Here is a 24,335-nt window from a genome sequence, read left to right as displayed (position 1 = left end):
GGGAAAGAACTGTCTAATTCTACTGCACGTTGCAGTGACTGTTTGATGGAAGTTCTCAACACAAAGTGCCTCTCAGCTTATCAGTTTGTCATAAATTAGAGAAGAAGAAAAAAGTGTGGTGAAGTTTACTAAAATATCCTTTGTGTTCCACTACATAACCTTTATGATTTTTAAAAAATCTGTCTGCTTTTTAACAAAATAAAAACAAATCACTGCTTTCCCAGAATGAAATTCATGCAAAATTTTGGCATTTTTTTCCCCCTGAAATGGGGGGCTTCATTGCTGATACTCCATGCATCTGTGGTAAAAAAATGTTAGTAGGTCTCTTAATGATCAGTGCTTTCTCTTGATTTACCTCCTCCTCAATTTTACCAGGGTTTTTAAGTAACTCAAAGTGGACTTGGTTTCTGAACTTCTCGGTAAATTATTGTTTGGTACAATATAAAGTAAAATCAACATATAGTTTTTAAAAGTTTGCAATCATAATGATGATGTGATTGGGGGTATACATGCAAAAAGTCATCAGTGTAATGGTAACAACCCATTTTACAAGAATCCCTGAGCCTTGAGCATATTGATTAATCCAGCACAAAAGCTTCCATTCATTTGCAGTATAGATCATCTGAAATTCCATGTGCTCGAGACATGGGTATTGGCTTGTAGGTACACAAGTATTGTATCAATACAAATATGGCAGTGGACCTGTGTTAGCATCTATTTCCTATGGTGTGTCTGAAAGGATTTATAGCATGACTGTAGAAGTTTTCCTGCAGGCATTGGTCTAAATCTGAGCTTTCCTTTTTCTTTCCACTTTTCAAAAAGAAAATATATTTTTTTGTTGTTCATGGAAACACTGAAGAGAAAATGAGAAAACGGCAAATAATCTTAATAGAAATATAGTACAGCTTTGTGTACATGAAAATGAAGAATTGGTAAGATCTGAAAGGGGTTAGTTAGGGAAATGGAGAACATCGTTGACCCTTAGGAATCAGTGGCCTGAACTTGAAGAGCACAGAAAAACAAATCAGGACCATTGGTATTCAGAAAGAGGTTTGCCATATTCAGCCATGGCTTTCATGGCAAGGAGCTGCTCATGCTTCTTTTCTCATCTTATCAGTGAGTGCTTCACTTCAAAACCACTCCAAATTCCTAGCCCCACAGTTACAGAAAGCAGACTGCAGGGTGGTGGTGATAGGGACGTGTGGCTCACGGAGGTGCTGCTTCCCTCATTAATTGTGGGTATTGGTTCAGGAGGTGATTGAGGCCAAGGTACAGCACACTGCCATTAGCTGTCCTTGCCAGAGGGCCACTGTAGAAACTGTTATTTGCTTGTTTGTTTATTCATTTATTTTCTCTCTTCCTTTTGTTGTGCTTTTCCCACAGTGGTGGCTCTTCCCCAGGCCCATTGTCAGCTCTTGAACAAGAAAGGCCCCATTTGGGCAGTATCCAGTTGGGCTTACCTCATGCCTCCCTTGTCTGTGTCACATCCTGAGTCCTCTGGCTTCACATTTAACCGTTCTTGATGTGGTTTGTTTAAGGTTTTTTCATTCCACTGAAACATTACAGCTCTTTTTGATGCCAAAACCACTCTATCTTACAGTCCTCCCTAGAAACCCATGTCTTTCACTGTTTTTCAACATTAATTCAGAGAAGTTCTTTTTGGCTTTACCTGTTCAATAAAAATCAGTGCTGACTAATGTAAGGACTTGTAGGCAGAGCTGGCAGGTCTTACCCATCTTTTTATACCAGCAAGAGCTCTAGTACAGAGGCAGTTTCTGCCAGCAACAAGAACACTGGAGTATTGTACCATTTGAGTAACAAGTGTAAAATGCATCAATCAAAGGCCTGCTGTGTCTCAATCACATATTGGCCTTTATATTAATATAGTTTTAGCACAAAGATAGCTGCCATAGTTCTGGGCTTGCTTCATCTTGTTTGGAAAATTGATCAGAAGGCATTTGACTTCTCTGCTGCAGTATGCTGTGTTCCCATATCGACTTTCCTTTCTCTGGAGCCCATTTCTATTGAGGTTTTTTTGTGTTTATGCCATAATTTTTCTGGACTCTGCTTCTGATTGTTACAAGTGAATTTATGTTTTAGCACTGCCTCACTTTTTATTGTTACATGGCTTTACAGAAGCTGCAGTTTCTCTATAATTGCTAATGAATTATGTTTTTCAAAATCATTGTGGAATGTTTTTTGATCCTGTGGCTCCCAGCCTTACTGTTGAATGCAGAGTATTTGAGATAGGTGAAAAAATTCTTCTGCTTTCATTGTTGGCAAATGGGAGAGAGTGGGTCCAGTGTTTGCCTTGAGATGTGTTTAGGTTCGATAGATTCTGGTGTTTACATCAAGCTGAGAGGCAGGATATTTCTTTCCTCTCCAATACTAAAAGCAGACATGTGAGTACTCTATCAGTATGTTCCCGCTGAAGCTGCATTTCATCAGTAGTTAAGCTAAGTGTTTACTTTATGTCTGCACTTTTGTATGAGGCATTGAGACACTTGGACTTTTGTTTTGTGCTTAGAAGTATTTATTGTTTGAAATTTCTTTCTTTTTTTTTTTTAACCATCCCTTCTTTTTAACTCATTTCCTTGATCCAGAGTTTTGCTGCTGCTGCTGCAGGATGATATCATTTAGCATGTGTCAGCTCAGGCTCTAATGTGCAAGAGCAATGGTGCAGAAAAATCTTCTTTCTTCTGAAACAGCTAAGGGGATGGTCCAGAGGTTGTGGTTTGAAACTCAAAATGAGACTTTAACTAATCTGTACCACTGGAAACTCACTGAATTTTTAGTTCCCTCAAACACTTGCTGAAGTGGTTGACACAGGAATAGGTCTTTATTTCTTTATTCTGACCTGTGGCTCATATCTAGGGACTCATAGGCAAATTCCATTACATACCTGCATACCTGCACTGTCTCTTTGCAGGGGCTTCCCTGCTTCTTCCCCAGCACCTCTACAGAGGCTGAAATTCCGTGTGGTGGAGGACTCCAGGCAGAATTATTGCTTTCAAAGTAAATCAAACTCTTACAAGCCTGCAGTGCTCTGCTGTCTTTCAGATACCTCTCCATTTAATAATTTTAGAAGCTAGACTGGAACATGCAATGCATGTTCAGAACAAAGAGAGAAAACATTTGGGGAAAAGATTGGCAGAATTCTCTAACAGAGGTTTTCTGCTCTATATATCTTCTTTACACCTGCTGAAATGGTTTCATAAAATTATTTATACATCTATAAGCCTTTTAGTCATCTCCTTTTTACTGATTATGTCATCGTATTTTCCCAGCACTCATCTGTGTCTCACTTTGCACACTTTCTGTCTGCACAGTGAGATTAATCCTGTCTTGGGATCAGCAGAGGAATGCTTAAATTTATAATTCAGATGGATACAGCTCCTGTGGCAGAAACTGTGAAGAGGTTCATGAATTTTTAATTAGAAGGGATTAATTCAATAAATACAATTTCCTAAACTAAGTTGTGGTGTGGAGCATAGATGTGGCTTAATGTTTAAGTAATTAAAATATGCACATTCCCCCAGAATGTGCCATACCCTGGAAAACCAAGTCTATATGTTTGTGTATTGCAGGAGCAGAACAGCAACGCCTTCAGATAGGCTGTGATATGCCTTTTACCTGTTACGTTACATACAGAACAAGTGAACTGAAATTGTCATGGAAGGAAAAGTCCCTCATGAATTCCAAACCTGCCATTCCAGTCAGAAAATGGTTTTTCAGCTTCTTTCCCATGTATTTTGTGCTTTGTACTTTCTTCACAGTTGCTTTTTTCGGACTTAGCTCATAAATGGTTGCAAAACTGTTTTAAAGATTTTTATGAGGAAAGTAGTATATAAAACCAAAATCACAATATTTAGAAAGCTGCAGTAATTTGAAAAGAAAATGTATGCAAATGATCATATAAATTCATTCACAAAGTAGGCAGAAAAAGCTACCTGTGAAGGAAGCTTCTTTCTTGGTCCCTAAGGCAAGCAACTAAAGGTTTGAAGCGTAAGCACCAAATCTTGCTTGTTAAGCTTACTGCTACGTTTACTTCCAAAGCAAGAGATTTGTAAAAAGCATTTCTCCAGCTTGTGCTTCTGCACCAGAGCTCCCAAAATTACTAGTGGGGCTCTGCAGTCGCTCTCTGTGGCTCCCACAGTGTGGATGGGTTGGTGATCCCAGGCAATTCCTGGGCAGCGGGACGCCTGACATCCATCCCTTCCTCCAGCTGCTGGATCAGAGCTTCTGCCAGGACCTCAGGACCTTGTCCTGCACCCATCCTCTTGGTGGTATTGGCTTTGGATGGAGGAAAAAGGATTCCTATTGGGACGCGGTGGGAAATGGGAGAACGAAAGGTGGGAGAACAAAATTCTCAAACAAACAATCTCAAGCTGAGGTTGTTTTAGGTCAGGTGTAGCTGACTTGATAGAGGAATCCCTACTTTAAATTCAGTGGGCTTATTCTACAGTATATTAGCATTACTGATTTTTAAAATTGACTCCTGGGTTTATTGTCAGTATTTGAGATTCTGTGCTGTGCTGACCTTGGACCTCCCGGGGAGCTGGACAAGCTGTTGCTAAGCCACTGTTCGCTTTCCATCTAATGTGTTCCCTGGGGATTGGGTACTATTTATGGACATCTCAATTTCCCCAGAATGTTCAGATCTTAGTTGCTGGTTTATAGTGTGTTGGACAAGTTCAATATGCACCAGCAGTTTCTGCGTACAGGATGGGTGCCCTGCCTAGGGCCACTTAAATCCAGAAACCATGCAAGTAAATCAATCGCCTTTGGGAAACACTGGATTTAATAGTGTAGCTTAAGGAATGTGCACTTGGTCAGATACTTTCTCAGATCATTGGGTTTCTTCAGAGCACTGTGTAGATTGTAGGTGATATGAATTTTCTGGTACATCTCAGAAAAGCTTTATGGGCACATATGGAGGGCAGTTATCTGGGACAGCAAAGCTGCTCTCACAGAAGATACCGATTGCTCTGATGCCTGCTTTGTGTAGACAGGAGCTCTGGAAATGCAGTCTGGGGATGTCTCTTACTGTAGCCACTGTTTCTATAAGCCCAGGGTATCCCTGGTTTCATTTTTAAGTTTTAGCTCAGAAAGATGAAAGATGTACTTCAATGAAACTAACCTTTAAAAATATTTTATGAAAAGATTGTATCACATGCTGGAGAACATGCCAACAGTACAACATTTGCTCAACCTTCTAGAATTAGCCTTTGGTAAAAAAGGGCCCTGATCCTGATGCATTAAAGTCAACCCAACCTGTGGATTTTAAAGTGAGGTTTAATGTGAGATTTAATGGATTTTAACCAAAATAAATAGAATTGCTCAAGGGTGATGAAAGTTCTATGATCTCTGATACAGATCTAAGCCAGAAGTTTAGTTGAGAGTACTATTTCCCCAAGTATTTTCTTTTTGTTTCTTGTGTAAATAGCAATAGAAAAAAATACCATTCTGCTGGAAAGTCAGGCAGGAATATTAATCATAACAGTGTAGGACTATCAGGTGTTTTGCATTCCAGCATTGAGAAGTAGTGCTCTGGAGGAGGGAGAGGCAAGTTGTCCTTGCTTCTGCCCTCCACAGTCATCTTGGTCCTATAAAACAGGTCCTGTTCTAACAGGGTGAGCTTGACAGCAAATGAGAAAATAGAAAGTAAATCCAGACAGGTTTTTTAGGATTTAGTTACATGGGATGCAGCTGACTGTTCAGCTGAGTAGTTTTATGCTGGAAGTAGGAACTTTTCATGAAATTGTAGTCTCAGGCTTCATGAGCAACTGCTCAAGCAGTTACACAAATTTACACAAAACTGCTATATAAAAAAAATAAAAAAACAAAACACTTGAAACAAAGCAGCTTTTTAAGACAGCAGATAAATCATCTGGAACTTGGGTTCTAAAGGCCTTGTTGGGGACATGGTGGGTTCTCCTGACTGGCACACTGAAACTGTAACATAAAACTGATAAAAGGTTCCTTTTTTCATTAGTGCAGCAGAGCATGGACAAAGGAGGTGGTCCTGAATGGCAAATGTTTGGATGGTGGAGCTGGTCTTTCTCTCCTTCCTTGCAAAGAGCTAGGCAGGACTTGGAGAGTGTCTGAGGAAGATTCTCAGCCATGTGCCTGCAGCGTTTTCCAGGTGCAAAATTTAGGTTCCATTTTGACAGAACTAAGGGAGAAAGAGAGGGATGCCTGGTGCCAAGTAGCTATTTTCATTTCTCTTATCTGTGAACATCTCTGGAATTCCCCTGGCCTTGGTCCAACTTCTGCTTGACTGGAAGAGTCCTGTTAGATCTGTCAGTAAGTGAACGTGATCGCCTTTTCGTGTCCACTTTCACTCAAGGACTTCATTTCCCTTTTTGTGCTACAAAATCAGCAGAAGCTGATGCACAGACAATGCATGGTCAGGCAAAATCCCCCAGCAGGGCAGTGACCTGGTGTCAGCCTTGCACACGAGCAAGGACGTGGCCGTGAGCCATCCTGTGCCCTCCCTGGCTCCTCTGGCCAGCAGTGCAAGCTGACTCAGTTGTGTGATGGCAGAGCAGGCTCCTTTCTACTCCAGATCTTGCAGACTTCCTGAGTGAGTTAGTCCAACACCACCTCATGGCAGTCAGTAGTACGTTCCTGTTTAGTATTAAAAGGCTGCATTTCCAGAAAATTGTGTCTGATTTTCTTTTCTTTTTTTTTTTTTTTAATTAAATCGCACGAATGTTTTGTCACCCTTTGTGTAAACAATGGGAATAGGAAGTACAATTTCACAGAGATAAGAGTTTTACTTGTAGGCTGAGGAATGCATGAACAAGAAGTCCTTCAGCACTGAGAAACAAATCCATGTCCTTTTATTAAATTTTCTTGAAGTGCATACACCACTGCTTAGCCAGCTGTGATGAGTAAGTTACAGAATTCACTTTGCAATAACTTCCCAAGGGCCAAGGCTGGCTGAGAATAAAGTAGGAATAAATAGTTTACCCCGTGATTTCACGTGAAGATCAACCAACAAAGTGTAGTTCTCAGTACTGATGACTGTATTATCTTCCTCCATTCTAACTGGAGTTTTCCCACTAATTTCAGCTAGACATGTTAATAGCCTTTTAAGCAGTTGGCTTGCAGTCTTCAATTAGATACCACCAGTGGGACTCCCTCATCTAACTTGAGGTAGCTGAAACCTGTCAGGCAAGTTGTTCTGTAGGAGTTTCTCTGTCTCCCCATCAACTGCAAAGGGAGCCTGGATAATTGAGTTCTGGAGTAGATGGTTTTATCCTAGGTGTTTGTAGAAAAGTGGTTTGAACTCCACACTGTTGACATGTATCTGTGTGAGAAGCTGGTCTTTCTGAAAGGTATCTGCATCCTCTCAGTGTTTTTTCCTCAGAGAATTTTCTTTTAATGCCAAATTTTTCCTGAAGGTAATTTCTTGGAAATTGCACTTGAACTTATCTAACAAATTGTGTGTGGCCTAGTGAAAATAAAATGCCCCTCTTTCTATTTTGTTTTTAATGACTTCTGTCTGGCAGCTTTACTTTCTGTATTCTGCAGTGATAAGTATGAAATCAGCTGTTTTACTGGATTATTTCAGAATTTATCCTGCAAGCAGTTCTTTCTAGAGTAGTTAATGTTTCCTGTATGAACTGTTTTGAAATAGTTCTTGGTTCTGTTACTGTGTTTTCCCTTTTTTTCCCCTTCATATTTCTTCTTTCTGGTGTTTGGATATTTCATTAACTTGATATTTGTTGTATTTTAGGAGAAACCTGATACCAGCCCCACATCTCTACAGCTGCGATCCCAGATTGAGGTAAGCGCTTAGATTTTGATCATCAACTTTTGTTTGTTTGTTCTTTGATTTGATATTCTGCATAAGTGGGTAAAAGTTTCTCTAGTGTCTGCTCTCAGTGCTGCATGTCTTCTTTTGCAGGAGTCACTTGGTCTCAGCAGCACTGCATCAACACCTGACACTGAAAGAAAGTAAGTGAAGGCACAGAAAGTGAGAAAGGAGGGATTGGGAATTTGGTATGTTTTATTTTTCCTTGGAGTAAATTAATTTTAGATTGTACTTACCTACCTAGATTTCAGATACAGACACCATAAATGAAACCTGTTTTGGAGCCTCCTCCTTCTCTTCTTCACTTTTGGCCTTCTATTATTTTGTGGTTTTTTGTCAAGGGAGGGTTATTGTTTCTCTTTTCTGTGAGTGCTTGGGGTGTGCCTACACCGAGATGACTGCTAGTCATTTCTGAGGAACATCAGTGATTTTACATTCTCTGCAAATTATGCCTGCTTTAAAAATTACTTTCTTTGACTAAACCTAAATGCAGCCAAAAATATATAGGTGAGGGGAAGGGAGAGTTACAGATTTCCATCGTGTTCCTTTTCCTGTGCACTCCTGAGTTTGTAACTGTGCTTTTGAAGAAGGTGCCAAGGGCATAAAGTACTTAAAACCAAGTTAAAAGGAGCTTTAATTTTAGCGTCCTTAATGAAAACCTCTCTGTGAGGACTGAGAGGGTTTCTGTTTACTGTCACCTCCTGCTGCAATGTGTGTGCTTGTTTTCTGTGCCTCTTTCCTTTGATCCCAAGATCTTGGATCCCTGCTGCGGAGGGTAACGTGCAGTGGTGCATGAAGGCAGCTGACACTCTATGTCCAATTGCCTGCACTTCCATGGGGTCATGCCAGCTGGACGAGTTCAGAGGGACTACATGGAATCCATTTGTGATGGGACATGCTTTTGTATGGTTTCACAGTCCCACATTTGAATATCCTCGAGTGATTCATCACTGGGCAGTAATAGGAATGTTTCTTGCTTTTGCTAGTTCAGTAGGACTGTCATTCCCAGAGCAATCTTTGGGGGATGTGGTGTATGGGACTTTGCTGGGAACTGACCATATAGAAGTCAGTTGTGTGGTAGTGAACAACCACTTAGGGGCTTCCTTTGGGCTTGTCTGGAAACTGATTCATGCTGAAGGTCTCAGAAAGTGATATGTTGCCTTTTAGAGGTGCCTTCTCTTCCTTCATCACTCAGAGAGAAAAGCAAAGATGGTTTGCTTGAGGTAGATGCTCCTTTTCAAAGCAGCCTAAGACAGATAAGGTGAATTACCTAGGGTACCATCACTGTCCCCATATCGCATGCTGTAAAAGAGAAGGCCTAGAAGTCTTAGGGTTTAATACTTTGTGCTTCCTATACTCATATATGGGAAAGAATCTTTGAAGGATACGTGGCTCTACAACATCATAATGAAACCAGAAGTGCCAAGTAGATGGGAGCTGTAATCTGGGAAGTAAACCTGCAAGGTTATCCTGTAATCATACCACTTCTCTCTCAGCCTCAAAGCACTTTACCCATGGGTAAATATCATAATCCTACCTCAGGTAATAAAGAGATGAAGCTCTTGCAAGAGAACAGCATACAACTCAGAAAAAACTTCACTTACCAGTTTTAGCCAGCTTCCTAAGTTGTGCCTCTATGTAGGTGTTCTACCACAAATAACTGAGTGAGGAGACAATATCAGCAAAAAATCTCCTGAGTGACTCCTCTGAGACAGCCCATTTGTCTCACTGAAAGGAAATTATCTTAGTTCAGATGAAAGGGACGTGTGATTTTTGTGGACCTTTCAAGAATGGAAGTGTGCCATTTGAGGTTTTGTAGAACGGTGTATGTGATTAACCTGATCATATATATGAAACTGGTGCAGGACAGGTTGTGCCAGATACTTGCACAATAAGAAGCAAGGCCATGTGACACATGATAATTGGACAAGGTGTTGAAAATAATAAATTTTATCTACTCAGTTCTGTACAAATTATTGAAACCTGAAATTATACAAGTCAGTGCCTATTTATGACAGCCTGCCACATCAGTGTTGGTTTCACCCCTCTAGCCTGGAAGGCTCAATTCTCACAGAAATTGCCCCTTCCAGGGAGGCAGGGTTCATAAAATTGATCTGCAGGAAAATGACCAGCTCAAGCCCGTCCTGTATCAATACACCTGTATTTGCTACTAACATGCTGAATTTGATATTTTTCAGGGAAGGATGTTTTGTTGGCCCCAGGGCCAACAACATTGTGGCGTTTAGTATAGGGCTTTCATCTGAATTTTCTGTATGAGCATGCTACTAAACATGGAAGCTTGTCCCTTTGGGGACACAGTTTTTATGTCTCTCTCATGCTGCAGGAAAGATGTGTGGTAAACCTTCTACAAAACTTCTTTTGTTGTAAGAGGACTAGTTTGCCAAATATGAAACTTGGTGTAGATGTACGTTGGTTTCTCATATTCACAAAAGATTTGGGGGACGAAAGGAAAGATTTGTTCAAAACTCAACACACAGACTTTCAGGAGCTGGAAAAAGTGGTTTTTTGAGTACTCTTCTACAAGTAAGAGCTTATCCAAGAACAGTCATAATTCTACGTATTGAAAGTCCAAATGTTTTCCTAGGGTGAAATGAGTTGTTTCTGGTCTGGTGTTCTGAGCAGGTTGCTTTAGAAAATAAGGGCAGTCCCAAGGAAAAATCTGTACTAAAACAAGGAGAGAGCAAGTGTCTGGCTGGAATATGGTCACTCTCAGTAGCACCCTCACCCAGCACTGCTGCCGGCACACCCTACAGCTTAGGGCTACCAAAGTCTAAAGTCTTAAAATAACACATCTGGATGGTTGTTTAATTTGCCAGAGTTTAGACATTCCAGACAGAAAGAAGCTTTGAGGGAACCTGGGAAGAGCAATGTTTGCTTTAACCTGGTTTGGTTTTCCTTTTCTGTTCTGCTCAGCTGGAAGAGAGAGCCCAACAGGCTCCACTGTACACCACACTGAAAACAGATTAATCTTGGTGGTCTGTGGTAGGAAAAAATCCTGTTTGTGTGGACAAGAAGTGTATGTTCAGTCTTGCCTTGAGTCTTACTAACCTTGCTGCCCAGTCTGGTGTAAAGTCAGTGCAGAATTAGTCAATGCCCTCAGTCCAGCAAGTTGCTCAACAAGCATCTGACTAGTGAGTGGTGTGCTCTAACACAGATGAGCAGCAGCAGAGCTTGTAGGCAGGCAGGAGGGATTAAATCAGCCTGGAGGCAGAAGTGTTTGTCACTGTGAGTCATTGTTGCCCCCCACAACCCCCTAGGTCATTTGGGGCAATACCTTCCACTGTTGCTAGCAACACTGTTCCTGTTAATAAAATGAAGCTACCAAAAAAGACTGCGTATGTGAACCTGCTCGGTGTTATATGTGCCCTACCAAATATGCCTTTTGTTTGGCTGGTTCTGACAAAGAAAGAAAAATCTTCACTCAGAGGCAAAACCCTCTGAGATTTATGTGAATAGCAGCGAGGGTACTGATGTAGCCTGAAAAGCTAGCCATAAACAACAGAAAACAAAGTCATGTTTGTTCAAGCTTTGCTTCACAACTGCTCTGGTTTTTTGGCCTTACTGGAGTTCCTTCTGTAAATTGAAACAGTTTGCCAGGTTTCTAAGTTATGTCATATTCAGCAAATAATGCAGAGCATGGAATGAGGTGTTTGTAGCTTTCTTCTCTGAATAATAAATTCCACTTTCCTCTGCCCTTTCCAAGATTTCCATCTTTTAAACTGTGGTCTCTCTGACAATTGTGGTGCTAGCGTAACTTTGCTGTTTCTCAGTGTGCCTTCAGAAAAGTGGCTACAGCATCTTTAGCAGTGATATTAATTTTAAACAGAAATCTCCCCAGAACCACAGGTGCTTCTGTAGAGACGCATTGACTTCTGCTTTTGCTGGAAGAATTGTTAGTGTAGAAAACATGCAGTAAATGTGTTCTTTAGCAATTACTGATACTTCTCTGACCCCATACCATGTTCATCTGGGGATGTATTGTATATACAATTCCTATTATTTCAAAGAGATGGCAACACCCCAAGGATGTTTACTCAGATAGGGGACTGAGCAGGGTTTTCTCATAATTGTAAACAGAGCATTTAAACAATGAAACCCAAGTTTTAGCCTGTTCCCATTTTTGAGCATTCAGGTCTACATGACAGACTGATGAGCTCTGCATGTTTGCCAGGAAATCCAGGTTAAACCCAGTCCCCTGAACTCAGGCTTCTGCATCCTGACTCTCATCCTGTTTTTAGAAGAACTGGGGGGGATGTTGCAGAAAGGAAGTTGTGTGTTTTCCCTCTTTGGAAATAGATCTGTTTGCTGTCACTGTTTGCTCCATCAGCCTTTGGGCTGTGTTTCAGATGTGGTGTATCTGAGATCTGCTGGGAAAGAAGAGGAAGTGGGGGAGAAATTCAGGAGCACTGCATACAAATAGGATGAGACACAGACATTCCTATAGACTAATATTTTTCTTAACATTTTCTTAATATTTCTCTTCTTGCTAGAGGAAGAAAGGATGAAAACAATGCATGAAGTAACAGCTGTGTCATGTATCTGATGTTTCAGTCATAACCACCACCTTTATGTGGCAGTGGGTGTTATGAATTGTCACCCTCCATGTGGATCACCTGCACTTTCTTGAACTGTACCACTCAAGTGCACTCCTGACCAGTAAATGGTCACCCTTCATAACAAGTGCCACAATTCATCCTGCTGTACTCCTCAGGCTGTGGCTCAGCACAGTTCAAATGTTCTTGACCCTGTGATACTCAAGACCTAAATCTGAGACTCTGCCAGAGCAGGGAACTGGCCAGAAACATCCGTGTCAGGCAGGAGGAGAAAAGCAGGCAGGTGTGGGGTGCAGGTGACACAGGGCAGCATCGCTCAGAGGCTCTGCATTCCCCCGGCCTGGGGGAGCTGCTGTGCCTCTGGCAGCTGCACCTCAGCTCCCTCCTTCAGCTGCTGCTGAGGGTGGATGGCTGTCACCCTGTGTGTGCAGGATGTACCAAGCCACTCATGCGTGCCATTCATGCAGTCTGGCCAGATCTCTGGTGGCTTGTTGGGAATGTCACGGCAGGGGCTGTAGGCTCCTCTGGTGTTGTGGCTTTCTCCGAGGTTGTTAGCAGGCTAGCAGTGAGGCCACAGCACAAGTGGCTGCTACCTGCATTGAATCTGTTGTCACTGCAGGAGACACGATTGGCTGAATCTGTTTTTAAGAATTTTTCGCAATGAATGTGCCATAGTGCAGCCATTCGAGTGTCCCATGGCATAAACTGGAACTCTGTATCAACCTAAGGCTGGGAGAGAGCCTACATTTCAGTGTTCCTATTTTCCACCATGGTTTTCAGTGAAAGCTTGCAGAAAGGTTCATCCCAGCCTCAGTTCTGCCCCCTTTGGTACACTCATCTTCTGGCCTTTGCCAGTAGTTTTTAACACTTGATTCCCTAGTCTTCTTTCCCTGCAGCATCCAAACTGCAGGTCAATATTTGATTGGAGGAGGTTATTAAATCATCCCTCCAGGTCATGAATGGGGAGGGGGTTTAAATTCTGTTAGCATAGATTCTGGCAACTTCTCAGAGTGCCCAGTTTAATTCTGGCAGGTATTTGTAAGCTCGTCTTCGAAGAAAGAGGAGTGTAGGTCTGAAAGAGGCTGTGAGGCAGAGGGAGGGTAGAAACTGAGAAGAACAAAGCAAAAAACAAACAAATCCCCCAAACTGAGGTAGCTAAAGGCTGCATATAATTGCTAAGAGAATAATTTTTTCCTTTTGCATAGTTTTAAAATGGAAAGGAATACTGGAAGAAAAATAAATAAGAATTTTTTTAACTTAAGAATTTTTTGAACTTAAGGTACATTTTTTATACCCTGTCCTTGCAGGAATTGAAGAAAATCAGTGAATGTGTATGGCCCTGTTTTCACTTGTTTGAGGCCTGATTTAGTCAAAGGCAAATTATTCATGCTGCCTTTAAACAGCTCCTCAAGAGAAGTAGGGCAGGAAACTCCCACAATAACCCACACAATGGGAATGAGAGGCCAGCCAAACGCTGCCTGGGACACGTGAGGAGGGAAACCAGTGTGCCTTTGAGCAGCTGGAAGAAGATTTCAAGCCTGGTGATTTTGTACAAGGAAGTATGAAGGGCACATTTCACGAGAAAGTCTGACTTGTCACAGCGAGTTGAGATGGCACAGAGTGAGCAATACCCGGATAGGAGGGGAAGCATTGCCTGCAGCATTGGGCCCTGCTCTTTGCTCTCAAAGAGTTTTTAGCTGGCAATTATCTGCCCCCTGGCTGGGAGCAAGTATTCTGTCAGTAAATACATGGTGTACCCCCGTCTGCCTGCTGCCTGTGTGCGGACTGAGCCCACGGGACCAGTGTGGTGACTCCCGTGCTGGTGATGCTGCAGAGTACACATACACACGCACGGCCCACAAGCAGCTCAGTGTTTGTTTCCACTGAGAAAGTTTTGACCTGCTTAAAGAGCCATTGCTATGGAAACCTAATGAGAAGATAATTGAATGAAACCTCTTTGCTTTCCATCCCTTTCTCACACTGGTGCCAGCAAGGTCAGAACCTTGCAGGCCTCCTTTCTCTTCAGGTTCATGCAAATTTGATAAAAATACCAAAGGCCCATTTTCTTCCCTGTGCCAGCTCCAGTTGGATAAATTACCTTGTATTCAGTCAGGAGCAGTTACAAGTCTGTCAGTTTTTCATACTAATTATGTAAGTGGGCCATTTCTAATGCACACGGATAACCAAATGGCTTTGCAGCAGAGCCAGCATGGGCTTCTGCACTGGTTTATTCACTGCTCTGAATATGCATAAATTCTGTATACTGAAAACCCCATCTCTAAACCATTTTCCACAGAGTACTATAAATAATCATTGGTAAGGAATGAGAGGGGCACTATCAGTTTATCGAAGGCAGTAACAGTGGTGGTTTGATCATCATACGCTGCTATGCACCTGTGGATTTTATGGCCCATAAATGAGACGTGGGCATTTGTTAAAGCACATCTGCATTTAAAATATAAATGCCCATCATTTTCAGTTCCTATATTTGTTCTGTTTTGAGAGTGATGAGATTTCAAAAATCAACAGGCACATTCATGAAAGCAGCGCATGGTGTCATTTGTTTCTATTCCCAGTTCTGTGGAGTACCAGCACGTTCCTGGGGCACATATGACTGTGTCTCTTGTGATATCAGCCACTCTCTATGAAAGATTAGCCCCAGTGTTTCTGTCTGAGATCAGAATCAGTCAAGAGTTAACTGGAAAGCTGTAGCCTAATTAAAACCAGTCTTAATAATCATACAGGCTTAGCTGGCTTGTGACCCAAATGTGTGCCTTGGGTCTTCCTTGTACACCAAGTTTTGGAGACCACCTCCAGGTTTCAAAGGTATTGCTTAGATGCAACATTGTTATCCCCACTGCAGCACTTTCATGGAAAGATAGATTCAGAGACCATTTTAGATGTCGGGCTTTGACATTTGCTCTTACAAAGCCCCCAGGCTGCAAAACAAGAACCAAAAGTGCCCTCCAGAGGCAATCCTGATGATGATGTCTCATCTGGTCTGTTTAAGATGTCTGGTCTGGTCTCTTATCTTTCAAGCAGCCTCCTGTAAAAGCAATTAAATAAGTTTTTTGAGTTGTTCTCCCTTTCTCTGCCTACTGCTGGAAGTTTGTCCAAATAGTTAGGAAATGTTAGCTTATTTTTTCTAGTTTTTTTCCAGCATGAGTCTGTTTATTCCTGTGCTTGATTTATTAATAGGCAGTAAGTTAATCTTCTTGCAGCTTTCCAATTTGACAGGCAAAACTTTCTAGCTTTCTTTTGTAAGATCAGCTGTCCAGTTCCCTTGATATTCTAACAGCTTTCTCTATACCACATCTAGTATGAATTTATCTTTCTTGAGCATGAATAATGATGGTTGTACAGCCATTCCCATATATATTTGTTCTTTGTATTCTTCGTACTGCCATTGGAATTTTCCATCCTTATGCCTTTTAGGAATAATATATAGGTTTTTTCTCAGTCAACCCTTTCCACCTGATATCCCCAGGTACGCTGTCATTTGCAGACCTCCAGCATTTGAAAGACTGACTTTTGTGTCTGTCTTGTTTGTGCACTTGAACACTTCAATGTAGAATGTAAACTCATTTCTGTTAAGCCAGTCTTTCTAATCAACAAGTTCCTGGTCCAGGTTCTCTGCTCCAGCTGTTGCTACTAAATTTTGTGTCAGTGACCACTGAGTGGCCTGAAGTAGTTTACTAAATTCTGCTCAAACTCATCGATTCTCTAAGGCAGTAATATCTGAGTACACTCAAAAGTAGCTCCATTTCAGTTTTGGGGTTTGTGAGGTTTTTTTCCTTATTTGTTTATTTCAGCACTTTGGCTTGAAGAGGCACAAAGTACCGGCTTAGAGATGGTTTTGGATTTGTGAGATTAATGAATTAAAGTTTTGACCCCCATCTCTTGCCTGCTTCCAGAGATTATGGGCTGATAAGAAAATAGTCCTTCCCTCTGGCTGTAACTCTTGTTTTGTTCTTCTTTGTGTGAACATATACCCATACATTTCTTCTGCTTTACGCAGTGACAGAGTACATTTCATGTGAAAGCTTGCTAATGAAGTTGTACATCAGACCACAACAAAAATGAAGGCCTCCATGGTGGAGTAATGGCATTTGGCTCCTTTTCAGACACACAGTGCTGAAACTTCTGCCAAGTGTCACCGCATCATTAACTTTCAGTACAAGTTATCAGTCTGTGAATGGAAGAGCACAAATCACTTGCAGTGCACGTTCACAGAAGCGCTGCAGATTTAACAGAGTAAGGGAGTGTAATTTGCAAATCAAACATACAGCGACACCAAGGTAGTCTGGAATTTTTCAATGGACATGTAGGAAGTAAAATCCTTGATTGATTTCACTGAGGATTTTTAAGCATTGGACTTGCCGGGTGAAGCTAAAAAGCAAGTGCCTTATCAGACACTATGTGGTAAGTTTTGTTGGCATTTCCATCTCGTCAGAGCAGCTGTTAGCATTTTCAAGGTCAGCCCAGGCATGGAAGATTTCCTCTTGAAGGAATGCGTGAAATGATAATTGAAATTTGCATCCTCTGATGAAACTCAGCATAGTTCTTAAATCAGTTATAAATGAGAAGGTGGTCTGCTTGCTGTGGATCCTGCTTTTCTCCTCACCCCCTCTGGTTCGGGCGGGTCAGATGTTTGCTCCTACTGCCCTTTCCCTTCTTTGGAGGCCAGTTTATGATGAGTTGGTGGCCTCAGGCTAACTCATACTGAACAGATGTCCACATCACAAATGTTGCTGCTACACCTGCTGCTTACTTGCATCGTTTTTGGCAACTGTGCAAGATAAGAAAAGGATAAAAATGGATTTGGAGGCCGCAGAGCACAAGAGACTGCCTCTCCATTTTAAGGGTGATTTCACTAGTGAGGCAGAGTTCTGATCATTAACAGATTTCATTTTCTAAGGATGGTGATTTGGTACATTTCATGGATACTGAATTAATTTAAAATAAATAGAGTAACTGCTCGATGGGTGGAGTCCATGTTCATCTGCAAAAAATGTAGCAAATTAATTCTGTCAGTTCCAACAGACCTTGGCTTTCATAAAAAGAAAAATCTCCATTTACAACTCCACGTACTTTTTTAATCTGATTTACCTTTATTTAGAAAAATACTTGCTAAGAACTTTACTTTGAAATGTCTGGATTGATTCCTGGTGTTGTTGAAGAGCTTTTTCTGGAAATTTTTGTCTGTAAAGTATGGGGTATCTATTTTTCACCTTTCACTGGGCTTTTAAAAAAATTAGCATCTGCTAGCATATTATTGACTTTCCCCCTTCAAGAGTAAACACCATAAGACACTAAATGTCTCCCTCCTCCCGGTGCACTAAAAATTTGAAGTCTGTTTGCCTCAATTAGTTTGCAGTTTTTGCTGGATTAAATTTCTGAGCAGTCTGAGCATTTCAGAGCTTCACTATGCCAGACCTTCCTTGTCTGGATGAATTACCGAATCTCACTGAAACGTCTACTGTCTCGTTTCCCCTTTAATGATACCTTCGCAAATTGATGTGCATGTGTTTCCTGCTTATAAGATGTTGGCCAGTAATTGCTTGTTTCTTCTAAGCACCGACCTGGCTTGAACTATAATTTTCCCTCGAGTGGCTTAGTGGATTGATCAGAAACTCTGTATTGCCCTCTGCTGGGGGTCTGAGAGAGCTCAAGAGCCCGTGCAGACAATGTGCGTGGACAGCAGCAAGAGTGTGTCATGTGTGTGTTATTGTATGGCCGGCCTCATTCAGGGGATGGTTTGGTTTGAGGTCTCCTTGGTAGGCTGTGCCGTGTGTGTTTCCAGGCTGTGCCGTGTGTGTTTCCATCCCGCGGGGCTGCAGCACAGCCACCACACAATGGGACATTGCCGTGTCGCAGGGCCGAGCCCACAGCAAAGGCTCTGCAGTGATGCTTTGCACGTGGAGCCTCCAGCAAAGCCCTTGATGCTTGCAGGAGTCGTTTCACTGCCTTGCTGCAGTGTGGTTAAATGGCAGTTCCCACAGGGAGGTTTCAAAGAGTAATGCAAGGTTTGGTAATTTATGTTAGCTCCATTTATGGAGACAGAGAAAAAAGGCAGTGAAGCGGGGTGATGTTGTCTCATCAGAGATCCCACAATGAACTGTTGGCACTGAGTTGGAATCCATTCTGGAAAACTGGTTCAGTGAACATAAAGACCAAGAACAAAAGATATATTTGCTATTTTAGTGAGTTGTTTGTAAAGCCCATGTGCTGGACTTGGCTAAGTCTCTCCAGCTAGCTTTTGAGGAAGGGAGCATGCACTGGTGAGAAAGCACACAGAAGGGATTTGGGAGAAGCTGTTGTCTCCAGTCAGTTATGGCTGCACTTCATAGGGTCTGGACAAACTTTCTCCACCTTGTCTTTAAATCTCTACTGCTGTCTTCCACATGGTGTCTTCTGGAGGTGTAATGAGCACATATTTATACAGATTGTCAAACCAAATAGCCTGAAAATTGATGTACAGCTAAACAAGTGCAGCATCCCAGTTCTACAGTTTCTAAGGCAGCAAAAGTACTGTTTTGCAAATGCAACTGGGGAAACTATGTGAATAATTGTTTTTCTGAGGAATCCTTGGACTCCTTTGCCTTAACTGTTGGTTTCTGTCAGTATATATTTTCTATGCTGGTCACAAAAGGCACATTTCAGAAGGAAACTCAGTTACTGTGGTCAGACCAGTAGGTTCAGTTTTCATTTCCAACTTGCTGCGTTGGGTAGAAAAGGGAAGAGAAAACAGCTCATGATATATTGTTTGGAAACTATAATTTACTGTAACCAGACAACTCCCCTGAAATGTGAAAAGCCTGCATCAATAAGTCCATTTCTCTTTTGTGTCCTAGGCTCTCCATTCATAAATCAAGTTCAGAAGAAGGCTCTGTAGGTCAGTATATTTCATTTTATTTGATACTCCCATGGAATTCTTAAACAGCTTTTGAGTTTTGCTTGTGCTGGGATGTGAAGAGCTGGCAGAAGTCAGCAACATTTGTGCGTGTGGAGGGCTAGTCTCAGCAGCTTTCAGTTTGATGCTGAGTGACTCAGTGATCACTAAAACTGCCCAGCTAGCATTGTCATGTGATAAATATGCATCTTTTGACTTGTTAAATTGAATTGAAAATGTTTACATGTTAGATCACTGCTAGCCTGTCCTTTTGTATTCCAAAAATTGTAAATAATAGGGGTTCTTTGTTAGTTTTGTTTGTGTCATGCCAGAGTCTCTTTCTTTGTTTCTGAAATTGCTTATTGGAAAAGAAAAATAAATTTGGGAGGTTTTTCTTTTTTGTTTCCTTTTAATGCTATTCTAGGGACACATCCACACAGTCTAAACTTAAGCAGTATTTCAGAGAGTCAGGAAGCTCAGCTCTAGGTCATCCAGGGCAAGATCTTAAATACATAGCTCTTTGTCAGTAGCATTTCTGCCAGATCAGGCACAGTATGTTCATTTGTAGGTGGCATAAACTGTATAGCATGTGCCCTGGTTAATTCAGCAGAACACGGATATATATGCCTTACCTTGAGCTAGGTCCCATTTTTCTTTCTAGAGCAAATTATTTACTTTGAGGTCATCAGTCCATATGGAAATCTGGTACTTGTGGACATGGAGACCCAGCCTTGTACAGTCCAGGCATACAGAGAGCAAGAGTCAGGTGTAGCTGATGATCTCATGCCAAGTAGCAGAATGTGTGTGTGTGTATGTTAATTATTTAATTTCTTGATAGATATGCACAGATAAACTAGAAAATCACTTACCTGTTGTGGCTTAGGCTGCATAATTGTGATTCAGTCAAAGAGAACAAACCAACAAAATACTTCAAAAACACTTCTAGGCTTGACATTAACAATTCAACAGACATCAAAATTGATGTAAAATATTTTCTATTTATAATTCAAAATATGTAAGTTACTGGCTTATCTCCATCCTCTATAGCATTGGCAATTATAAAAGAATGTACATTGCCCTGAAATTGCTAGTTCAACATAGTTCTAGTATGGAATAAATAAAGAAAATCAGAAAATTTGAGAGTTTTTTATTCTTGTTTCTAATTAAAAAATGGAATGTAATGTTTGAAAGCGTCTCTAGAATTTACTAACTAATGTTTCTTCCTAAAATTGTTTTTCCCTTTCCCCTCATCCTCCCGCTCCACTTTCCTATTAGGGAAAACAGACTGGAAAAAGAAAAATAAGTTTTTTTGGCAGAATTTCCGAAAGAACCAGAAAGGACTAATGAGGCAGACTTCAAAAGGTAAAACTTTTTCAATAGTGCACATCCTATGCATGTAAAACATAAGGAGGCAGCATCACAAGGGAATAAAAGGCCTTTGTAATATAGTGTGGCAGCTGGGGTCTGTGGCTCTGGAAGTGTCACAGGTTTGGTTCCTTGTGACAGTGCTCAGGATGACTGTCAAATTCTTGAAACTGCAGACATGAAGCTGGGCTGCCTTTGGTCCTTACTGTCAGTGATGGCACACATGTGAAGTGGTGCAGTTAATATATAAGTAATAGATGTAGCTAAACAAGATGCTTTTTTTCCCCTAGTCCTGACTTGGTAAGAGAAATACTGTTCTGTTTAAATTAGAAGGATATTTCTCCTTTCTTTGGCATTTTGTTACTTTGACCTGTTTGCTTTAGGCTTGAATCCAGCCTGTCATAGTAGAAGACACTGTTAGAAGGAGCAGTAAAAGTGTCTCTGGTGACCAGTGCAAATGTAGGATTGATTCCACTTAAACTGTCAGGTGTCCTTCTCTAGTTCTTCTGCAAAAGATGCAGCTGTGGGTTGCATTAAGTGTTTCTCTTTGCACAGAAAATGTCTGTTTCCCCATGAGTATTGGTTAGCTTCTTATGTTGCAAACTGATGCTTCTCCATTTCTCTCTGTGTTCAGGTAGATTGTGATAGATGATAAAAGCCCATTTAGTAGGTCCAAAAGGGACATACTTGCAGTTAAGAGTGAGTCCTTGCTGGTTCTCGAGGCAAGTTCTAACTATCTGTGCTGACATGCCAAGGACATAGCAGAAGGAGAGGTAGTTGGCACCTTGTGCCAGCTTAGGGTGATTAGCTAGTCTGCATAGATCACAAAGAGTGCCCAGTCCACAGGAGAGCTGCAAGGGCCCAGCACACCACTCCTGAACAAGCAAGTTCTGGCAGCTGATTCCAGTATTCCTCAGGGCTGTGTGCTTGACTTTTCCAGCATTAGCACCACCTCTTTTAATTCTTGTCTTTCAGGGTCAATAGCATGTGATGACAGTCAGTTTTTATTTCTCCTTTTCGTGCTTGCTTACTTTCAGTATCAAAGTAGACTTTGTTTTTTAGTTTGAAATTGCTTCCTTTTATTGCTCAGTTACTTCGAAATCATTCAGTTCTTTGAAATCATACCATGAGCCTGCTCTAGGGAGTGTCTGTTTCTGGCCAGCCAGATCCACGTGGCAACCAGATTTTAGAGTACTGGGTAAAATTCAGTTTCAATGTACTCTGCCCTGTGCATGAATTCTTAGATGTGCTTAAAATATTTGTGCTTTTTTCGTGCAGGAGAGGATGTCGGTTATGTGGCCAGCGAGATCACAATGAGTGATGAGGAACGGATCCAGCTGATGATGATGGTGAAAGAGAAGATGATAACCATTGAGGAAGCACTTGCTAGGGTATGATATGTGCGTGCTTCAGTCTCCTTGACAAACATGTTTTACAATGTAGGATGTATCAATCTGGAGTTTAATTTCATTCACAAAACATAGGAGAAGGCCTGCCTGTTTGCCTCATTGCAATAGGCAGCATAAATTAGGTAGGAATTCCTTTGTTTATTGAGAAAAATGAGATTTAGCTCAACCAGAAATTGATATCCAGTATGTGGTAAATTGAGTCCTAAAAACATTGCTTCTCTCCATTAACAATAAAAGGTACTAATCAGAGAAAAGATTAAGTGTAGACTTTTTCATTGCAGCGGTCTAAAGTGAGGGAGAAGAATCTCTCTGACTTGTACTAGCTCTTATTTATTGAGTATGTTCATAGGTTTGTTTAAGAACCGACAGAAATGCTTCAGGTTTTGCTGAGCTTGCCTTACTCAATCCAGAACATATATATTTCTTAGTATTTTCCTTGAAGCTAAAATTTTTTATGCTTATTTCTTAGCCAAAAAGGTGATGTTTTTGCTTATACAAGATTCAGGAAAACATATTCATATTTCCATTTTTGACATATGTCATTATGTCAGATGTAAAACACAGACATATTTTTTTATAAGTGGAATGGCTGTCACAAATGTTTCTTTACAAACTATAAATGTTAATAAACCACAAGAAAAGAACTCTAAAGTATTGCATTTGTGCAGCAATAGGGCCAAGGTTTTAATTGCTTAGGAGCCAAAAGAGGGTTAAAGTTTCAGCACATCCTTTGTGTAAAATACTGTGATGGAACACAGGATGTTCTGTATGGGCTCCATTAGAGAAAATATCACTTAGATTGGTTGGCAGTCAGATAAATATCTTTACTGACATACTGCATTGTGAACTAGATTATTGTAGAATATAAATTTATGTTATTGTCTGAATAAAATATTGTTTAGCTGGAAATCATATAATTAAAAATGCACTATTTTAAAATTACTGTGTTGGAATATTGGGAGTAGTTTTTCTTCTCTGCTGTTAAAGTTTTGTGGGGTGAAAGAGTTGTACCTAATCTGATAGTTTATATATGGACTGGTAGAGTTTCCCTCTAGTGGTCTGAGCTACTAGCAACAGCCTTGTTTTTTAAAATATCAGTTCTTGATCCTTACAACACTTTGACTCCTGTAGTATTGGTTTTGTCTAAAGCCTTTTATTGGACAATGGGAGAGATTTATTTTATTTTTTTTATTACAAAGGATGGTTCCTAGTCTGTACTGCAGATCATTTTCTTTATGAAGGAAATTGGCAGGTCATTGTGATTTAGTCTGTCCATTGTAAACTCTGCCTCTGAGATAGGGACGTATAATTCATGTTTTACCAACAATAGGTCATTAAATTTCAGAATTTACAGATCATTTCCTTCTAAAAAAAAATAGCAACTCATTTCTGATACTTCCAATCATTGGGCAATTTATTTTGAATAAGTGAGGTGCACAGTGAAAAATTCAGATTTTCCCAGATCCACAATGATATGGGGGAAAAAAATGAAATTACATTAACTCTTGCTATTTTGATGAAGATTGATCTCTTCATGTGACTGGAAAATGTTCTTTCTGTCCTTTCACATTTCAGCTGAAAGAGTATGAAGCCCAGCACAGGCAATTGAGTGCTGTAGATGCTACAGAATGGCCTGATGGCTCTTACTCGACACTTGATGGGTCTTCCAATTGTAATGTAAGTACCTGTCATTGTGATATAGCTCCCCAGTGTCATTTAATATTTAAATTGCTTCATTGCAGTACTGAAATATCCTGATTTACCTGGCAATTTCCTTAATAGCAAATATATCACTGACCTTGTGATGGTCTGTTCTGTCTGCAGAGAATCTTTTACTTGCATTTTAAATCTTCAAAATCTATTGTCATAGACTTCAACAGTCTTATTGTATAATGTCTCTTTATTTTGTTTTTAATTTCACCCCTTTGTCACTGAGCTTTTGAAACACAAGTTGTCCCAGGCAAATATCCCCCTTGTTTCAAAATCCACAGAAAATGGCTTTTGGGTCATTTAGAGGGAAGTTGTTGATTCACCAGTAGAGTTTCTCAGGCTTTTCTAGCCCTTGTTGATACATTCTAGATGAGGAACTGGCTAAGTCCTAGCTGCCTGCTGCCTTCAAACACTTCTGTCTCTGCATTTGCAAACTTAGCCCAGAGTTTGTGGCTTTTGTCAGATCCATAAGGCAGCTTTCCTCCCTTTTTTTTTGCTTCTGAGCTGTTTAACTTCTGTTGTTTTTATGGGCACCAGACAGTCTTTGTATTATGCCATACTGA

General features: G+C 40.8%; 1 protein-coding gene across 8 annotated transcripts in view; it reads left to right on the top strand.

Annotated features, from left to right (window-relative positions):
* The window catches only part of LOC103818534 (SAM and SH3 domain-containing protein 1), a 530,071-nt gene that overhangs the window by 460,447 nt on the left and 45,289 nt on the right, over positions 1-24,335 (top strand). For 5 of the 8 annotated variants that reach the window (XM_050973007.1, XM_009092874.4, XM_030235969.2 and 2 more), the window contains 6 exons: positions 7,745-7,795; positions 7,916-7,965; positions 19,251-19,291; positions 20,564-20,650; positions 21,932-22,044; positions 23,638-23,739. In XM_050973007.1, the coding sequence (XP_050828964.1) occupies positions 7,745-7,795; positions 7,916-7,965; positions 19,251-19,291; positions 20,564-20,650; positions 21,932-22,044; positions 23,638-23,739 (444 nt within the window). Of the gene's footprint in view, positions 1-7,744; positions 7,796-7,915; positions 7,966-19,250; positions 19,292-20,563; positions 20,651-21,831; positions 21,852-21,931; positions 22,045-23,637; positions 23,740-24,335 lie in introns of those variants that run through there. The other 3 variants (XM_050973008.1, XM_030235974.2, XM_030235970.2) reach the window with 3 other exon arrangements.

Source organism: Serinus canaria, chromosome 3, assembly GCF_022539315.1.
Source record: "Serinus canaria isolate serCan28SL12 chromosome 3, serCan2020, whole genome shotgun sequence".
NCBI classification, from domain to species: domain Eukaryota; kingdom Metazoa; phylum Chordata; class Aves; order Passeriformes; family Fringillidae; genus Serinus; species Serinus canaria.
The sequence above is the reverse complement of the archived record's forward strand: the minus strand, read 5'-3'. Positions and strand labels throughout refer to the sequence as shown.